This window comes from Anticarsia gemmatalis, chromosome 17 (genome assembly GCF_050436995.1).
Source record: "Anticarsia gemmatalis isolate Benzon Research Colony breed Stoneville strain chromosome 17, ilAntGemm2 primary, whole genome shotgun sequence".
NCBI classification, from domain to species: Eukaryota; Metazoa; Arthropoda; class Insecta; order Lepidoptera; family Erebidae; genus Anticarsia; species Anticarsia gemmatalis.
Genome location: NC_134761.1, coordinates 1,913,813 through 1,933,070, shown reverse-complemented (window position 1 = coordinate 1,933,070; position 19,258 = coordinate 1,913,813). Strand labels below are relative to the sequence as shown.

Here is a 19,258-nt window from a genome sequence, read left to right as displayed (position 1 = left end):
GAACAAGTGATAACCATTTTTAATACACCCATCACTTGAAAAATACATTGGTGTATTCCCTTGAGTTCGAACCCTCAACCACTACCCTGGAAGGCAAGCACTAAGACCACCCAGCTATCGTTGCTCTTCGCTCTCGCTTATACTTTCAACACGATTTTTTTTATCTGTGAGAATTTTATTGTTTAGGTAAAAACCAAATTTAAATAAAGATTTTTACAAGATTTTCTTTCACTATTATTCGATATATTCGATATCGTTGCAGTAATTCAATGCAGTATTGAGTTGTAAGAATACTTTTTTGTCAAAGAAAATTTTGTGGAAGCCATCTGTAAAGATTTTTCGTAATTTCAAATATTTTTTGACACTGTTTATTGGTTTTTCAATATATTATTGCAGACTTTGCATAAAGAGTAAATTTAATAGATTAATGTTTTTATTAAGCGAGTATTTAGACTGTTTGGTTTGCAAGGTATTTCGTTTTGGGCAAATTTCGAAATAAATATATTTACGCTGATTAATTTTAAACTAATTTTTACACTACAAAGGATCAGGAAAACAAGTGTATATAATATATTACCTGAACCAAAAACGTAAACGAAATACCCAAACGCTACGCGTTGATGTCTTTTCAAGGCGCTTACTTATAATTCGCCAAGGCACCTTGCCAAGAGCGTATGATCAGGCGTTAGCGAAAAGAGTAAAGCGTTGAAATAACGAAAGCATAATAGCACTTAATTACATTTAATTTTATAGTAAATTCACTAAATATGAAAAGTTACGGCTGAAAAATAAAGCTTGTTATGAGTACTACCACAGAAATAAAGTCTTTTAGACGATATTCGGCCATGATGGTTGCTGAAACCATAAACAACGCAGAATACATACAAACATGCATAAAATCACGCTTTCTTCCCAAATGGATAGGCAGAGACCAGAGAACGCCACTTACAAACTTCCTTTGCTTCATTCGCATCCATAAAATTTCGTTTATAAGTATTGTTTTGTATGGCACTTCAGAGAATTAATAGTTACTGTAGCCAGTGACAAAGACTTGATAGCGCCTTTTTTATGTATTTGTCCTGTATGGAAAAAAAAATCCTCATATTCTAGTTTTGATTATTATCGTTATACATTTTCCTATTTTAATATTCCAGAGAGACATATTATAATGACAAATTCCCGCTTCCTTTAAATAAGCATTGGTATATAAAGTCATAACCAAATCACATACACCAAAGTTGTAGGCGCTTTGATTTCAAAGTTTACCGAATTTTTCATGTTGAGACTCTTACTTTGTAAAAGTCACAGTTTAGTTGCGAGTGGCCAAGCACTGTACATACAATTTGAGAGATAATGGCACAAGCCACGCAGAGCTGTCAATACCCAGCATTACCGCTCGAATGCTAGGAACAAATAACGCCGGCACGACACGTAACCCGCTGGCACATAAAGAAGCACGGTCGCCGGCGGGGCGGTCACGGCTGCCGTGTTGCCGTCACTGTGTGTCGGAGTCCTAATACAGAAGACACATTTCTAAAGAATTGTGTACCAAAGCGCTTACAATTTAGTTTTGTTTATCACTATCAATGAAATTGCTAACACTAAAAAACAAGGCACTCGTATAACGTAGCATGTGATGTTTAGTTCTGATATTTGCAATCTAGATGGCACTACTGCCTTGTATTACTTGCTTCACCATTCATTCATAAAGTGAATATTGATGAACCAAAGTTCTTATCGAAAGCTTACTTAGTTTATCTTTGAGCTCATAGGTAGCGTTAGTGTGGAAAATTTAATGGTTTGGTCGCTCTTTTTCTATTCATAAGGTGTTGTATTAACTGAGCATTATTAACTGAGCAAAGGTTTCAAGTAGCTTTTGAGACATAAGAGATGCTTCCAGAGTGGGTTTGGTCGACCACGCTGGTTTAATTGTGCAATATTTTAAGGCCAAATAAAAATCCATAAGTATCAATAAGCTGTGATCTTCTTTATTAACATAACATACAAACTTATAAACTAACTAGTCTAGACTATCACTTGATCAGTACTTGTAACCGCTGTTACTGTTGAAGCTGCCCTGATGGTTGGCGGAGCCGAAGTGGCCGCCGGAGCCTCCTTCGTTGGGGGAGGGGTGGTATTGACCTGGTGGAGAAAAGAGTAATTTGTTTTAAAAAAATGTGAAGGTTTTAGGTTGAGTATGAATTTGGGTGTTAAAAGCATAATAAATTGGAGTTTTAAAAATAATAACAATGATATTTTCGAAACCAGAACAACCAACTATTGCATGTTCTGGTTTCGAAAATATCTTAAATCCACACTTTATACAACAAGATTATATTTTCTAGTCTCTTAGATTTCAGACTTAAATCTAACAGTCAATTTTTCCATGTAATTAAATATTGACAGTGTGTAATTTTCTTTAGTCCCTGTCTACCCCTATGGGAACACGGGATCAGGCATGTAGGAATGTTTTTAGTAATACTTATGAGGTAATTGAATTTAATTGATATTGATTCACTAGGAAACTAAGGCCACACAATCATGTGTAAAAGTTATTAGGCTTGCTTTAAAATACCAGTAGAAGGTTCTTTATATCTTTTACCATAACATGTTACCCACCATCATCGAAGATACCAGCAGCCTCATCCTGCTCATTCTTTCTCAAAGCCTCCAGGATAGCTTCAGGAGTGGGAGGAGCTACCGGCAGATGTTCACCCTGAGGTCTGAAGCCACCTTCTCCAGCAGTATATGTGATGGTGTACGTGTGGCCATCGTCTCCTTTGTAAGCGAAGCCTCCTTGAGCATTGACGGGGTTGCCGGCTTCCTCGGCCCTGATGCCGTTCTCTGTTTCGTAGCCGAAGTGGTAGCCTGGAAGAAGAATGTTGGTTAAAACACGGAGAAGTTAAAATTAAAATATTTTTTATGTATCCTAGGTGTAGTTATAATTGTGATAGCAGCATTAAAAAAAACTATATTTTCAAGTTATTCTGAAAAGTTTTAAACTTAATAGCTGACCGTGTATTATAAAGTCCGTCTATTGTTACCTACTGAAGTGTACTATGTATTATCAAATTTTTTATTTGTAGGATATTCTCAGGTTATCTTTTTCCTACAGGCTTCCATTTTCTGCTAGATATGCCTTTTTATTTTGTCCTGAGAACTTCCCTTTAAGCAAGATATTGTTGCAAGCAATATACCTCTATACCTATACGACCTTGAGTATATATAATATATACTAGACAATAAAAAATCAGCAGCCTCAATGAAATGAACAGGATGTAATACAGTCGCATCTTCCTTGTAACCTTACAAGTGCAGTCTAGTGACAATTGAATGCTTAACGCATAAGTACTGCTACATTTATTATATCGATATAATACTGCATCTACCTTGACATTTAGTTCCAATACAATTACTACAATAGTGCTTTCATATTCTTAATTCAGTATTCGTGATTAGCTGATAAGTAAATGATTTTAACTAGATATATGGTGCATCTAAATTGGTACTAGCTGTCCTAGAAATGTCTAGGTGTTTTAGGGTACTGTTTTACGTTACCTATGTTACATTTACAGCATTAAGACCGTTAGTAAAATATTGAATGCTATTTAACTGAGATTACTTATTGAAATCAATGTTTTGAATCCAAAATTCGATAATAGAATTTAGCTTTTTTTTACGTAAAAACAAATGCAAGGTTTGACGTTATATTTCGTCAAGAAATGGATGAAGTTCTGTATAGTTACAAAGACTACTCTGGTGCTATTCTCCTTTTGCTCCATTTAAAAAGCTGTGAAAACAGCTTGTTTTAGTTAAAATCTCGAAGTATAATTAATTGCATTTAAGGAGTTCACATCATGAGCTAATAGCCGGAGTAACTTGCTCTACAAAAAGGAACAGCAATGTGTATGCAACGTTATGTATCTAAATTAGTACTGATAAAATCGTGACATCATAATATATTCTGAGATCATTTAGGATGCTCTTGATCGTGTAAAAACTTGCTACCGATATATTTGAAGTAACAGGATCTAGTAGCGTAATGATTGAAGACGAGTCACGATAATCAGTAATGTGCAATTAGTTTGGAGGTACTAATTACGTAGGTATGAATTTGTATGATTTTAATAATCTTGCTGAAGTTTAAAAAGTAATTAGGTAGATCTAGTAATATCTTTCAACTAATGGTTTTTTATTTTTATAAGAGCGAATTCCATGATTTTTTATATTCTAGTTCTAGGGTCAGTTCTTGTGCAGTGTCATATAAATTACGTATAAATTTTTATAAAAAGACTGTTGTGAAGCACGCGCTAAATAGCTTCGTATACCTGAATGTAGCAATACGCCAAAAGCAAAAAAAGTACTAGTGACCAAATGGATAGACCCCGTCGTTGTCATGTCATTAAACTACGTACTTTACCATGATACTCTGTATTTGCTCATGAAACTAAGAGATCACCTATTCTCAAACTGATTGTGCCAACAACCATGTAACTAGCTGATTCTCTACTGCTAGTAAACTTACCAAATATTTTAGTATCTTACACAAAACAAAGTCTTATCAAACTTACTTCCATCCTCCTCAATAGCCTGATCCTGCTTCAGAATAGCGGCATTCTTTTCAGCATTCTGCTGTGATCTTCTGTTGCCCGTATCTCCAGATTGGAAGCCTCCTCCAGACTGGAAGCCGCCTTGACCTCCGTGACCTCCTTGGAAGCCTATTTGACCTCCGTGACCTGCCGGGAAGCCTCCTCCGTGACCTCCCTGCCCTTGTCCTTGTGGGATGTAGCTTCTCGATGGCAACTGAGCGGCTGAGCTCAGTGCGAAGACGGTTGTAATGATGAGCTGGAACAAGGAAATTGGTAAAAGGACTTTCTACTGGAAAATATGTTTTAGGTGTTTAGACTTCTAGCTAGAAAGGCTTTTCAGCTATAAATATTTTTGTTGGGACTTTATTCATGACATAGACAGGCTCTCCGAAAAGTTAGCAGATTCTCTAATTTTTTTTAGTTATTGACTGTTGTTTTTGAATATTTGACCTTAAAAAGGTATCTGCAGAAGGTAAAATGTAAGTTAGATTTTTGTATTCTAGAACCGGAAAAGCTTTAAGTCTAGTTTAGGAAAACGAGTTTAAGGTAATACAAGATTAGTATTTTGGATTCTAGCCTAGAATTAGACTTTAAAATAGTCTAGATTTCTTTACCAATTTCATTGTATCCTGAGAACACTGGAACTTCACAACACAAGATACAAACTGTACCTTCTCATAGAATCCCTGCACTTTTATATGCGTACAAAAATCATTGATTTTTACATTAATATCTGTTACTGGATGACATCGGCGATAATACGGACCTTGAATGTTTAATCGTTTTGTTGTTCTTGATAAAGGTTGTGCACTTTCTATTTTAAGGATTGAGATGAGTAGATATCCTTCGATTGAATTATATCAGATTTTTTGCCAAAAAATGACATCAGTTTCAAAATTTCCCCTGTTGTGCAATAATAGGCTAAGTAAGTAGTATGTAAAAAAAAACTACAGCAATAAACTACTCAGAACTATCTCTTCAGACTGTTACGGAAAAATGTCTAAGAAGAAGCTTTACTAAAATAAGAATTAAAAGGAAAAAGACAAAGCATTATTATAATATGACCTATATAGAGTGGACTGTTAAGACAGTAATGTACCAACAAATTAAGCAAGATGCCATTCAATGACTTAATAAATGTTAGGACAAAGAACCTTAATTTACAAAACCCTTTACCACTTAAAGTAAAGATCCGGGTTGCTCTACATTTAACAACAACATATATGTTGTAACTTAGGTTAAAAGTTAAATTCGTAAAGGCCTTGTAACAAAATTATTGATTATTTTACGTAAATTACACATTTTTTTCCTACAACATTATGGAGTTCTATGTTCAGCTGTAGACTACTCTTGATAGACATTTTCCTTCTTTGTCTTGTTCTTATCCCACGTTAAGTAGGGTCGATACTTTCGTTCCCAAAAATGTATGTATAAATAAAAGTAGTTGTAAAGTAATTTGCCTGATGATGAGTGAGTACTTTTTCGACCAGCATCCTGCCCGACGGTATGGCATACGTTATAATGATAATATTCTACAATAATTACAACAAATGCAAGAACCTGTTCATAATGCTATCAAAACGTATTTCTAAAGTTATAATCCTCCCAAAATTATACCACGATTATTTAAAGACCTGCTCTCAAATTACAAACATACCAATTTTAGGGTTAAGAATATCATACATTTAATGTATCTTTCGTGTAACTACAGTTATTTAAACACGCCTTCGCATCATAATTATCAGAGCAATATCATTTTAACTGAGCACTTGTAATGAAGTTCCAAATTACTTGTGAATGAAAGTGATCGTCAAGGTCGGGTCAAGGTCATGTGTGGTGTGATCTTAATAAGATCAAATTACTGTATATATTGTATCGGTAGTGATTACTGTTTGGTGTTAGTAGGTTAAGCAACCTTTGCCGCGGACATTTTACAGATAGGTACCGTTATTTACTTCAGTTGAAGTGAGCTTAGTTAACACTTTTGAAAGGTAAAATCTTATACGGAATGGAATCCTCCTTGATTTATGTGAATAGCTTAATTTAAAATCTTGCTTTCACGATTCCAGAAATAATAAAAATATTTAGAGAGCTATAAGAGCGCTAAAAATCGTTTTGACATCTTGCAAAATCCTAAAAGTCCTTTTACACGGAATATTTAATGAACACAGTCTACACTAACATCTTTTCAAAATTACTTGGTGTCTTAATAAACAAAATTAATATCATAAAAATCCTTTTAGTTGCTATATCGCTGAAATTCAGCGCTGTCAAGCGCTTGCAGCATTACGCTAAGCGATCACCATTGTTTTTGTGCAGCTGCATCAAGTGCACCTACACACACTAATTCTTGTTTGTGCATCTAATTTTGATTCTTTTTTTTTGTTGTATGTTGCAAAAGCATGTTGTGCAAAAAAAATGTAATAAGTTTTTTGCGTTGAGACAGCTATAGTCACTGTGGATGGCTTTATTTCATAATAGGGAGTAATACTTTACTATATATTAACTAGACCTTGGTTTCTGCTTACCTCATCATGCAAAAAGACGTGATGACAGACATCTGCATGATGTAATAAATCAATTAAATCTATAACGGATCTCAGGCCTAAGTGATTAAATAAAAAATATTTTATAAAACATTGTCCGGAAGTTTTTGTTTGGAACATTAAGCGTATCTAATACTTAATGGATATAAAGGGCTAAAGAGTTCAAAGATTTATCTACGGAAGTTTCACTGTATCTAATCCATATTTATATATAGACATTGTACATAATATTATGTACATAGGAGTCCGCATATTAAACCACACGTTCTATGGGTGGTGTTAAGTCTCCTCGTATACAATGACTAGTTGACCCGCGCAACTTCGCTTGCGTCACATAAGAGAGAATGGTTCATAATTTTCCCCGTTTTGTAACATTTTTTACTGTTACTCTGCTCCTATTAGCTATAGCGTGATGATATATAACTTAAAGCCTTCGTCGATAAATAGGCTATCTAACACTGAAAGAATTTTTCAAAACGGACCAGTAGTTCTTGAGATGAACGCGTTCAAACAAACGAACAAACAAACTCTTCAGCTTTATAATATTAGTATAGATTAGTGTAGATAATGATCTGTACTATCTTAGTTTATAGCGTACTAGTGTGTACACTTCACCAAATATTGACAAAGTGAGGTATGGAATTTCACTAGAATGGTATTTAGACGCAACCGGCAAGAAAGACGCGGTACCGATGATGTAACTACCAAAGTACAAAGAGCTGAATTTTCAACTCCTATACTTCCATAGCACGTGCGAAAGCTGTGGGTTATAAGTGTCCACTCATAGCCAAATTCTGGTGCTTATTACCGGAGATGTTTTTCAAAGGTTAAGTTATACATAGTTACATTAAAAAAGGTCCCAGCTAAAAGCTCAATTTGTAGAAACACCAAGTCGGGTGTTATTGAAAATAATATTATCTTATCTTTATAAAAACCGGCTTCTATTCAATTCGAATCAATTAGTTGTGCCTTTGCTAAAACATTGAGAATCAAACCAATTATTTTACTTAAAACATTCTCATACATAATCGTCGTAGGTAGAGTTTTAAAACAGGTAAACTTTAAAATTTCGGTTCGTATTAAAAATTGTTAATTTTATCATGAATATAAAATGAAATTCATCCAGTATAATTTCATCAATATGAAAGTATTCCTTCAGACAAAATATTAGTTATAAAATAAGTAAGTATAAAAAACCTTTTTTTATAATATATATTTTTTTGATTTGTCAATATTTATAGATAATTTTAGTTTTGATTTTGTGAATCTAAGTTACGGAGCTACTTACTTCCGATAAAAGACTTCCGATATAATTGTGCATAATTTAATGTAATTTTAACGCACAATCATTAGATTTTTTATTTAGTATCTAATACATTTTTTAATAAAAAAATCATTTTGTGGCCTTTATCGATAACCAATGGCTTGGCGGCTGCTATATTATTTCATCTAATAAACCACCTTTAATAAATTTATTCCAATTTAGACACTATCCAAAAATCCAAAATTCTTTACACTCAACAACATCAGTCTTCAATTAGCTTACTTGAAAGTAGTTCAGAATGTAATACAGCGATGTACAGTCAACTACAAAAGTCGCTGAACATATTTAATGTTTCGAACTCTTTATTCTGAAGCTTTAATTCCATCTAAAATAAAAACAATTGGAATGTTTTTTTTGTAACTAATTCTACCTAACTCGTTTTCTTACTTAGATAATAAAGAAATTGAAGAACAGTGATAGCCGTGTGGTCCCGAAGGTCCACAACCACAACTCTAACACACCAACGACCAGAATAGATATGAATTAGAAATAAAAATCACTTGCTCTAATTAATAATTAGGAAACATTACGATGAAACCTCGCATGCCTAAAAATTTTTTAACGCATTTCTTTCATGCAACGTCCACAACCCGCATTTGGTCAGCTCTCAAAGCCTAACCCGTTCCTTAATTAAGGAGGAGGTTCTTGCTTGCCAAGTGAATGTTGCGTGACAGTGACGAGTAATAAAAAAAAATCTTAGTTCGTATAAGTTACTAGCTGACCCGCGCAACTTCGCTTGCGTCACATAAGAGAGAATGGGTCAAAATTATCCCCGTTTTTGGTAACATTTTTACATTATCATTACCGGTACTCTGCACCTATTGGTCGTAACGTGATAATATATAGCCTTTAGCCTTCCTCAATAAATATGCTACGTAACACTGAAAGAATTCTTCAAATCGGACCAGTAGTTCCTGAGATTAGCGCGTTCAAACAAACAAACTCTTTAGCTTTATAATATTAGTATAGATTAAGCGATTTTTGTAGCTGACTGTACATTGAACATAAACCGCAAGCCGCACGTGCTTTACTCAAGGATCCACTCGTCTCTTGCGAATATACATCCATCATGTGACTGTGATAGCCTGATTCTATGAGTGCTTCATGTGAAGATGTTTCGACTTAATTGTATAATTGTATTTACTACTAAAGCCTTTTTGCTGAGTGAATATCAGGAACATTGTGTAGTAGTAGTTAGCTTATAGGTAAGCTTTTAAAGCTTTTGACTTTCATTTTCAATTACTTGAAATTTCGCCTTAATAATTGTGTAACTGTATTTACTACTAAAACCTTTTTGCTGTGGGAATATCAGGTACATTGTGTAGTAGTAGTTAGCTTATAGGTAAGCTTTTAAAGCTTTTGACTTTCATTTCTAATTACTTGAAATTTGATTAGTCCTCGTAACAAAAACATTTTAAAGATATGAAGTTATTAAGCGACTTTTGTAGCTGACTGTACAGTGAACATAAACCGCAAGCCGCACGTGCTTTACTCAAGGATTCACTCGTCTCTTGCGAATATACATCCATCATGTGACTGTGATAGCCTGATTCTATGAGTGTTTCATGTGAAGATGTTTCGGCTTAATTGTATTATTGTATTTACTACTAAAGCCTTTTGCTGTGGGAATATCAGGTACATTGTGTAGTAGTAGTTAGCTTATAGGCAAGCTTTTAAAGCTTTTGACTTTCATTTTCAATTACTTGAAATTTCGCCTTAATAATTGTGTAATTGTATTTACTACTAAAACCTTTTTGTTGTGCGAATATCAGGTACATTGTGTAGTAGTAGTTAGCTTATAGGTAAGCTTTTAAAGCTTTTGACTTTCATTTTCAATTACTTGAAATTTCGCCTTAATAATTGTGTAATTGTATTTACTAGTAAAGCCTTTTTGCTGAGTGAATATCAGGAATATTGTGTAGTAGTAGTTAGCTTATAGGTAAGCTTTTAAAGCTTTTGACTTTCATTTCCAATTACTTGAATTTGATTAGTCCTCGTAACAAAAACATTTTAAAGATATGAAGTTATTAAGCGACTTTTGTAGCTGACTGTACAGTGAACATAAACCGCAAGCCGCACGTGCTTTACTCAAGGATTCACTCGTCTCTTGCGAATATACATCCATCATGTGACTGTGATAGCCTGATTCTATGAGTGCTTCATGTGAAGATGTTTCGGCTTAATTGTATTTACGACGAAACCGTTTTGGTTGTAGGAATATCAGCTAGATTGCGATAGTAGGTCTAAGCAAGTAATAAGCTTTTAAAACATTCGGGTCTGTGTTATTTATAAAAAAAAAATATTTGGCATTAATGCACAAAATACTTCAAAACGATTAAAGATTTTTTTTAATTTGAACTCGGTGTAGAGAAAATAGCCTGTTGTTTCACACTGCTAAAAGAAGATGTTGTTTTAACTATAATTTACAGTTTTATCTTTGCGGCATTTCGTTTCATTAGTTTTGGTTTTAAGCATTATGAACTTTGCTTATCGACTGCATTTTACATATTATAACAAACGACTACGATTGACTCAACGGAGACAATACATTTTATGAAAGGCGACCCAATTATCTAAACTGCGTTTCATTGCGTGTATACGATTCATTTATGGCATACATAAAGAGCATTTTCAGTGAGGAACATGCGATGTATAAGGATGCGATACAATCTTTCCGAAGCGTTGCCGCAATTGCGCGATTATCGCGACAATCACTCAACTCACATGAAGAGCTTCTAATAGTATCATCTCACGATCCCAATTGATTTACAATCTAACAACTTTATAGCAAAACAAATATTTCACAGTCTTACTTAAACTGTGAATAAACAATAAATCTACTGATGAGTCGTGACTATCAGAATTACTTGACACACACGATCACCCGTTCGATGCCTGACTGAGGTAATGTTGCACAATCAACTTATATATAGGCTTCATTTAACCTCGTTTTACAAAAAACCCTGAATTATTTACTAATTACTGCAATAGGAAGTGTTTAACAGGATCTGTTTGTGATCTAGAAATAAATTCTGAAACTTATTTTGTGTGTTTTGGATTTTCCCGATATTGGTTTTTCTTGGTCCTTTGTTCAACTGTTATAATTATGCCGCTTAAATACGAAATACTAAAACAAACTCAAAATATATTTTTTTCATTTTTTTTGTTGGAATTAAGTCAATTCAGAAAGCGCGTATAAGAAATGATAACTTTAACCGTCTCAAGTAATACAATACCTACTGTAAAAAGAAAAATGCAGAAAATCTTATTTATGTCTTCACATAATGATTCTCACGGCAAAAAATATTAAAAAAATAGTTTTTGGCCAAATGACATATTATTATTTCTCAGGATCTATTTCTATGTCATTCTGTTTCAGGACACGTGAAAATTCTCAACTTTTTGTCCATAAAATACTCGGGGAAAAAGTAACGAAGCTTAATTTTCATAATTTATTTAAAGAGAAAACATAAGGGCAATGCTGTGTGTATAAACTAGTAAATAACAGGCATCTTCTCTGAAATATTTCCACAGATGTTACTTTCTAATGATTTAAATAAATACAGTAATAAAATTTAGTTATAAATTACCACATAGCACATTATAATAAGCTGTATACATTAGCACCAGTTACTTAGAATTTACGAGTAGAATTTATTAAATTTCGCAATCAGTTAAGATTGTACCATTGCACCGGATGTAGTGGGATCGATACCTAAGCATAATGATTTTATTATTAGAGATAAGATAAGATTTTGGAGATTATCTATTTATTTATATTATCACGCCTGTTGTACCCAAATGAATAGGTAAAAGTGTATAAATTGCGCACACGTTAACTTTTGTTGGTTCTACTCAGTTTTTTTTTCGGGTAGAGTAGTTGGTTACTAGGGTCTGGGCTAGTGACTAAATAGGATTGAATAAATTTGAATAGCTCAGCAGCAATTTGCCTAATCCTCGTCACAGTACTCGCAGAAACAAAAACGTTTCGTCCACACAGGCAGATAGTTTCGAGATGTTAAAATTAATATGAATTTTAACAGACAACTAAACCCTTTATGTTATAACTACACTCACACTAGTTATAAATAAATCTAACCCATTAATGTATTACCCATTAATGAATTGCTTGCTGGGCAAGCAAGCAAGGGACTCGTCTCGTAATTAAGGAGGGGCTATTCATGAGAATTGATATTTTCAATACACGTTTATAATTTACACTAAATATGCATTTCACTTTATTTGACAGCAATTGTTAATCGATAACATTTCTAATCACCAGTTTGCCCTTAACACTGATATTTCACCCAAACCTTTAAAAACAAAAGCTCAGAACAAAACAATACAACATCGTGGCTCAATACATGTAATAACTATCAGTAACGAACTACAATCGTAACGAATCACAACACAGATAGGGTCACGACATACATGTGTTGTTGTTTGATTCTGTCCATGAAAATGTGTGGATAGATCGTACATTAGAAATTAATGTTAGTAGGTACTAAGGTCTTACTATTTATTATCAACCAAAACGAAAATTCGTTGAAATTTCATTAGTTTGTTATAACAATTATATCTGTTACAAAATGTCGCTAGAACTATGGCACAAGAATATAAGATGTGCTTATCCGATAATGCCTCTTCCGTTTCGAAATAGAATACGAAAATACTTAAACAAACACGTTCAATATTTGACGAAATTTCGTTTTCACGAATCATTGTAAGTTTTCTGTTTTTTATGCTCTGTGGAAGGATTTTCTTCCAGACAGAAGTTTTAATTACTAGAAACTCTCTATATGCTTAGGTTTTAAAATACTTTAATTTGCAAACACAATTTCATCATGATTGATAAAATTTAGACGCTTGTCTTCCCAATTTCGTCTTTCCTAGTTTCCCGCTAGTGATCTTAGAGCATAACATAAGTCAAAAGTTTCTAACATTTTTAGAGGGACACCTCAGCATTAGAAGTAATTCAAAAGAGAAACTGTAACTTACACCACCCTTAAAGTAGTTATTAGGATTCCTTTTGTGATGTGATTTACTCATAAAATTTCTTATTTTAAAAAATATCATTAAGTTACTCCACTACAGAAGCTATTAAGGAGCTGAAAGCTCTTTAACAGCTTCCTTTCACAGTTTCATCTCGATATTTATCGTAACCTGACAGTAATGTTCGTGTTCTAAAGATTTAATTAATCACTGAGACATTAACATGCCCATAACTCTAAATCCCATCCTTTCAAATTATAAAATAATTGCATTAAATTAAACTTGAATGCAATACTAAACATTCCAAAACAAACAAATTACCAACCGAAAACTAATTTTCTATAATTCGAACCCATAACCCTCCACTCAACACGACTGTCATGACGACCATGCTTACCATTACGCCATATCATATACCGATTCAATTAATCATATCCTTGAAAAATTACAGATAGATTTGACAGACGAGGTCGATCACGTTCGGTAGCTCAAAAAAGCCTCTAGCTAATTACATGGCTTGTATCTTGTGACGTCACGATTCTGGATCGCGATCCAACGTATATATAATAGGTCAGGCGCATCCGATCATCACAGTATCACTTGAACCTCATTTGAATCTGGTTTGAATCGTGTTCCGACGAATTGCAATAATGAAACTGGTAATTTTTGTTTTGATTTTCGCTACGGGGTTTTGGTGGTATTAAATTATAAGGTTTAAAAAATATTTAAAATTAATAATATTTATTTGTATATTTTTTGATATTGTGTATTTTTATGCATTCCCTGCATTTTTTTTGTGCATTAATTGCAATTAGCATTGCACTGAAATTTCATAATGCAAGCTGAATAGAAAATAGAAATTTTATTCTAAAGCATATAAATTTTCTCATATATTTTTCATATTTCCATAAAAATTATAAATACTCATGTCTAAATTGGTAAAAGGAAATGAGTGCAATAATTTCAAATGTTCTAAATGGTCCTTCAGTGTGCAATAGCAAGAAGGATCGAAAGGCTAATCGTGCATAAAATGTAATAGTTAACGTGATCGGTCCATTACTTTCATTGCACCACGTATTATTTTCTTTGTTGTGCCAGCCGTATTTATTAGGTACTATTCCCACTTGAAACATTAAATTTGTATATTTTTTAACTACTCGTTATTATTAAAATATTAGTTTTATGATATATATTTTTATCAAAATATAAATTTATTTAAACATCGATTCATTATGTACATTCTTTAATCATACCTAATTCATTTTTCACACTAACAACCGTTCTTATTATCACTATAGTAAATTTCTTTTTTTTTTATCCACCTATTGCACAAGGGTTCTCCCGTAAAGAGTAAACAACTGGATGAGATTTTTGTCTACTTTTAAGTTAGGCCCCAAAAATTCCTAAAAGTATATTTTTTTCAGACTATTAACATCAAAAATTCTAGTGGAACTTTTGACGGGTTTTATTATGTGTCCTAAAATCCTGGTCTTAAAAATCTTTCGTTTATAGTTCGTGATAGCCGCCCTCATCGCCGTCAGCGCAGCAGGTCGCTTGGAACACCTGGAGCGCTCCTACCTTCCTCCTGGCAACTCCATCGGTTCCGCCAGGTCTGGATCTGGAGGCTTCGGCTCTAGCCATGGGTCCTTCGGAGCCAGTGCTGGTGGATTCGGTGGAGCTGGTGCTGCTCAGCCAGGTTTCAATGCCCGTGCTTCTACCCAGTACTTGCCTCCTTCTAACGGTGGTTCTTCTTTCGGTGGATCCCAGGGTAAGAAATTAATTATTTACCTATTTTTGACATTAAGCCACGATATTCAAAATTTTGAGATATGTTTTTTGTTCAATTGTAAGGCAATTATTTTTGTTGATTATACATCTAAATGCTGCAAACGGGACCTTCTTAGCAGGAAACGTAAAATCAAGCCTATTTACCAATTCATAATTCATACCAGGGATAAAATATGCCACTTGCTGAAATACGTTTCCAATAAAGCTTTGCTCTTCAAGGAAGGCCTAAGAACCTCAATAGTAGCATATACCTTCGGAACAACTAATGTTTTGTTCCGTTAATTGGAAGACTTCTCATTAATCAAAATCACAACAATACATCTTGATTAATTTGAAGGTTACTATTTCCAAATTTTACTTTTAGTTCTGATTAAGCTCGCACGTTTAATTGGTATATTTTTGTACTGTTGCCAATTAAAGTAATGTATCAACTCGATTATGATGGTACATGAGGGCCTTCGTTAGCCTCTCTTTACGAATTCTTGTGATTAAAAACGTTCGTTCCGGCCTAGTGTCGGTTTCGTTTGAAATTCTAAAAATGCTTACAGTTTGTCTGTACTGACCTGTTAAGTGACAAAAATTGCATAAGTGATATAATTGCTATGAAAAGTCTCTGTTTCTTGCGAGACTTTACTTTGTCCATTCTTAATCAAATGTCCCATGCAATTAGTTCTAACTAAATACCACTAATATTTCTAAGGTTTATCTAAAACCATTCTAAGTTACCAATGACGAACGTCAAAAGTAGAATGTGATGTTTTCAATATAATTTACGTTCATAGCCGTTCAAATTCGTGAGCTAGATTTGAAATGCTGGTGGCAATTTACTAATTGCGTGCATCGTATATTAACATAACGCATTCGATTCGAATATCACGAATGGTTTAATGGATTATTAGTTGATATAATCAAATATAATAAATTTTAGGATTATGAGATGAGTTTAGTTTAATCGATGATTTGCAAACAGTGGCTAAATTGCAGTCGATTAAATACGAAATTTATACGCAAAGCATAATGCACGGTTTAATATTATTGGCTAAACTGAGTAGCAGCTTCTATAATTCTATAGTCAGAATGCAAGCACAAATAAGCTTTTACTAAGACTTCCCAAAGATATCATCAAATAAAGTATTTGTCGAAATATGGAATCGATACTGTTTACTCACTCTACTTTTATTTACTTTTATTTCATAACATAAAACTTGTTTTTTTTACTATCCAGATTATTTAAAGCTCATAATGTTAACAACTGCTTTTTTTTCCAGGATTTGGTGGTCAGAACGGCTTCCAGCGCAGCTCTTCTTCCCCATCTCAGCAGTACAACATCCCCAGCACTTCTTACGGCACTCCTCAGGGCTCCGGTTCTTTCAGTGGTCAGGCCAGGTCTAACTCCCAGTCTGGAGCTACAAGCCGTCAGTACCTAGCTCCTCATGCCAACTCTGCTCAGGGAGGTCAGCAATTCGGATCTGGTAGCCAAGGTGGTCACTTCGGTGGTGCTAGCCAGAATGGACAGTTCGGAGCTGCCAGCCGTCAGTACCTCGCTCCTCACGCCGGTGGATCCCAAAATGGAGGATCTCATTTCGGTGGATCCCAGAACGGAGGTTCCCAATTCGGTGGTTCTCACGGTGGTTCTCAGTTCGGATCCCAATCTGGAGCGACTAGCCGTCAGTATCTGGCCCCTCATGCCGGTGGATCCCAAAATGGCGGTTCCCACTTCGGTGGTGCCCAGAATGGTGGATCCCAATTCGGCGGCTCTCAGAACGGTGCCGCTAGCCGTCAGTACCTTGCTCCTCACGCTGGTGGATCTCAAAATGGAGGATCTTCGTTCGGTGGGTCCCACAACGGAGGTTCCCAATTCGGTGGTTCCCACGGTGGCTCCCAGTTCGGTGGAAGGTTCCAGTCTCAGTCTGGTGCAACCAGCCGTCAATACCTGGCTCCTCACGCCTCCTCCCAGAACACTCCTCAGCAGCCCTTCGACGAACAAACCGGCTACCAGTACTAGAGGAACAATATATAACAATATATCAGCCAATTTGAATTTTGTAAATTCTGTATATAATAAATAGCTGAATAGTAATTTATTTGATGGTATTTTATTTATTTCTCGTGATATGAAACGTTCGTTTACCTATTTATATTAGGACACGAAGAAAAAGTGTTGTTAAACCTTACACACATACAGGCAGATTCATCAATTCCTGTCTTCCATAGAAATGAATTGACATGCAACGCGAAATTATAAAAATTTTGGCAACTATCATAAGAAAAACTAAATGGAAATATCAAATATTAGATACATTCCGCAAGGAAGAGTACAGCATCATTGCAACATCTAAAAGTACATCTACATAACAGACTAAAGTGCTCTGATTGCAAATTAATTGGAACATGTCTGATGCTATCTGATTATTATGTTTTGATACATCTATTGTATAGATATTCATATATTTATATTATAAGTTTGTTACCTAAAAAATATGAATACGCTCATCAGCTTTTCAGAAGCACAAATAATATAAATGACGTAAAAAATATTGCGAATTCCATTCATCGAATAGTATAGAATTCTATCAATGGCTATGATAAAAAGTTTGCTTGATATCACACGTAGGCCGACTATACATTTTTCATTGTTTAAGATTTGTATTTCATTGATTTATGTAAAAAAGTGCGTATCGTCTTCAATACATTTGAAGCTGCAAAAAGTTTGAGATATAAACCTATTGTAAGTTTTTCAAACATACTCAAACTCACACAAATAATTTATTTGCTCAAATATGGTGTACATAGATGATAGTAAGTGTTAAAGATTAATATATTATATAAAATTTTATTGAATATTTTACCTGAAGCATTTTACTTATACAATCGATTAGCCAACACTTCAATTATTAAATAATCTACACTTTTTATTTACTTTTAAAAACTTCCTTCCATCTATATCAGTAAAGGATATTAAACTATTGTAGCTCCATTTATTTCAACACAATCAAATAATTAATAGTGGCCACGTCGCCATTAGATTTGAACCAACCTGGCCATTAAGACAGATTTCTCAGTTACTCAGAATTCACAAAAACATAAAAAAATGTGCGAATTAGGAATCGAATCACAAAAAAATCTGCAGTTGCAATCAGCGGAGTTCAATGTAACTATGAGCATTGACCATAATACGCATAACAAATGATATGTGCCATTAGGCCAATATAATAAATGGTCTATTATAGTTTTTACATACTAATGCGGTCTTTAAACCCGATGAGTTTGACTTTGTATGACTTTTAGTAATGTCTAGTGTAAATTAGTTTAACTTATTAGGTGTCTGATGTGGAGTATTTGAACGGAGGTACCACGGTCTGGCCACTTTATGGTGACCGCCGGAGGAACACCGTCAGATTTTTTGTCTCTGGCCGGGAGCGCTTTGTGCTCCTCTCTGGGCGCAGGGTATGCAGCAATACTAGTTTATGACAGATATTACACCCTGTTTTGTACTATTTGATGTTGTTCTTCAATTCCTAGTATATTATACTAGCTGACCCGCGCAACTTCGCTTGCGTCACATAAGAGAGAATGGGTCAAATTTTTCCCCGTTATTGTAACATTTTTTACTGCTGCTCTGCTCCTATTGGTCGTAGCGTGATGATATATGGCCTATAGCCTTCCTCGATAAATGGGCTATCTAACACTTAAGGAATTTTTCAAATCGGACCAGTAGTTCCTGAGATTAACGCGTTCAAACAAACAAACTTTTCAGCTTTATAATATTAGTATAGATTTTAGTTTGTTTCGGGTTTTAAAAAGGGAACTCATAAATACGGATATTTGTAGCAGATATTTTTAATATTGATGTGATCATCAATATAATTGATTTTCTCTAGCCACCCTAAACCTACTTCCATTTAATCCTGCTATATCATCCCAATTCTGTGCTACTCATCCCGAAATAAATATAAAATGTTTGAAATATAACGAGAGGTCTGAAGTATACAATAATAAAGACATCTATTATTCATTAG

General features: G+C 34.3%; 2 protein-coding genes across 2 annotated transcripts; one reads left to right on the top strand and one right to left on the bottom strand.

Moving 5' to 3' along the window:
• Positions 1 to 1,389: 1,389 nt before the first annotated feature.
• LOC142980173 (pupal cuticle protein 27-like) lies at positions 1,390 to 5,236 on the bottom strand. The gene is made up of 5 exons (XM_076125505.1): positions 5,204 to 5,236; positions 4,572 to 4,845; positions 2,620 to 2,868; positions 2,049 to 2,142; positions 1,390 to 1,513 (listed from the first exon to the last, which is right to left on the bottom strand). Exons 1-5 carry the CDS (start codon positions 5,210 to 5,212, stop codon positions 1,390 to 1,392), a joined length of 750 nt encoding a protein of 249 aa, XP_075981620.1. The 5' UTR covers positions 5,213 to 5,236.
• An 8,804-nt stretch (positions 5,237 to 14,040) lies between these two features.
• LOC142980084 (uncharacterized) lies at positions 14,041 to 17,323 on the top strand. The gene is made up of 3 exons (XM_076125382.1): positions 14,041 to 14,110; positions 14,964 to 15,219; positions 16,508 to 17,323. Exons 1-3 carry the CDS (start codon positions 14,102 to 14,104, stop codon positions 17,242 to 17,244), a joined length of 1,002 nt encoding a protein of 333 aa, XP_075981497.1. The 5' UTR covers positions 14,041 to 14,101; the 3' UTR covers positions 17,245 to 17,323.
• Positions 17,324 to 19,258: the final 1,935 nt, after the last annotated feature.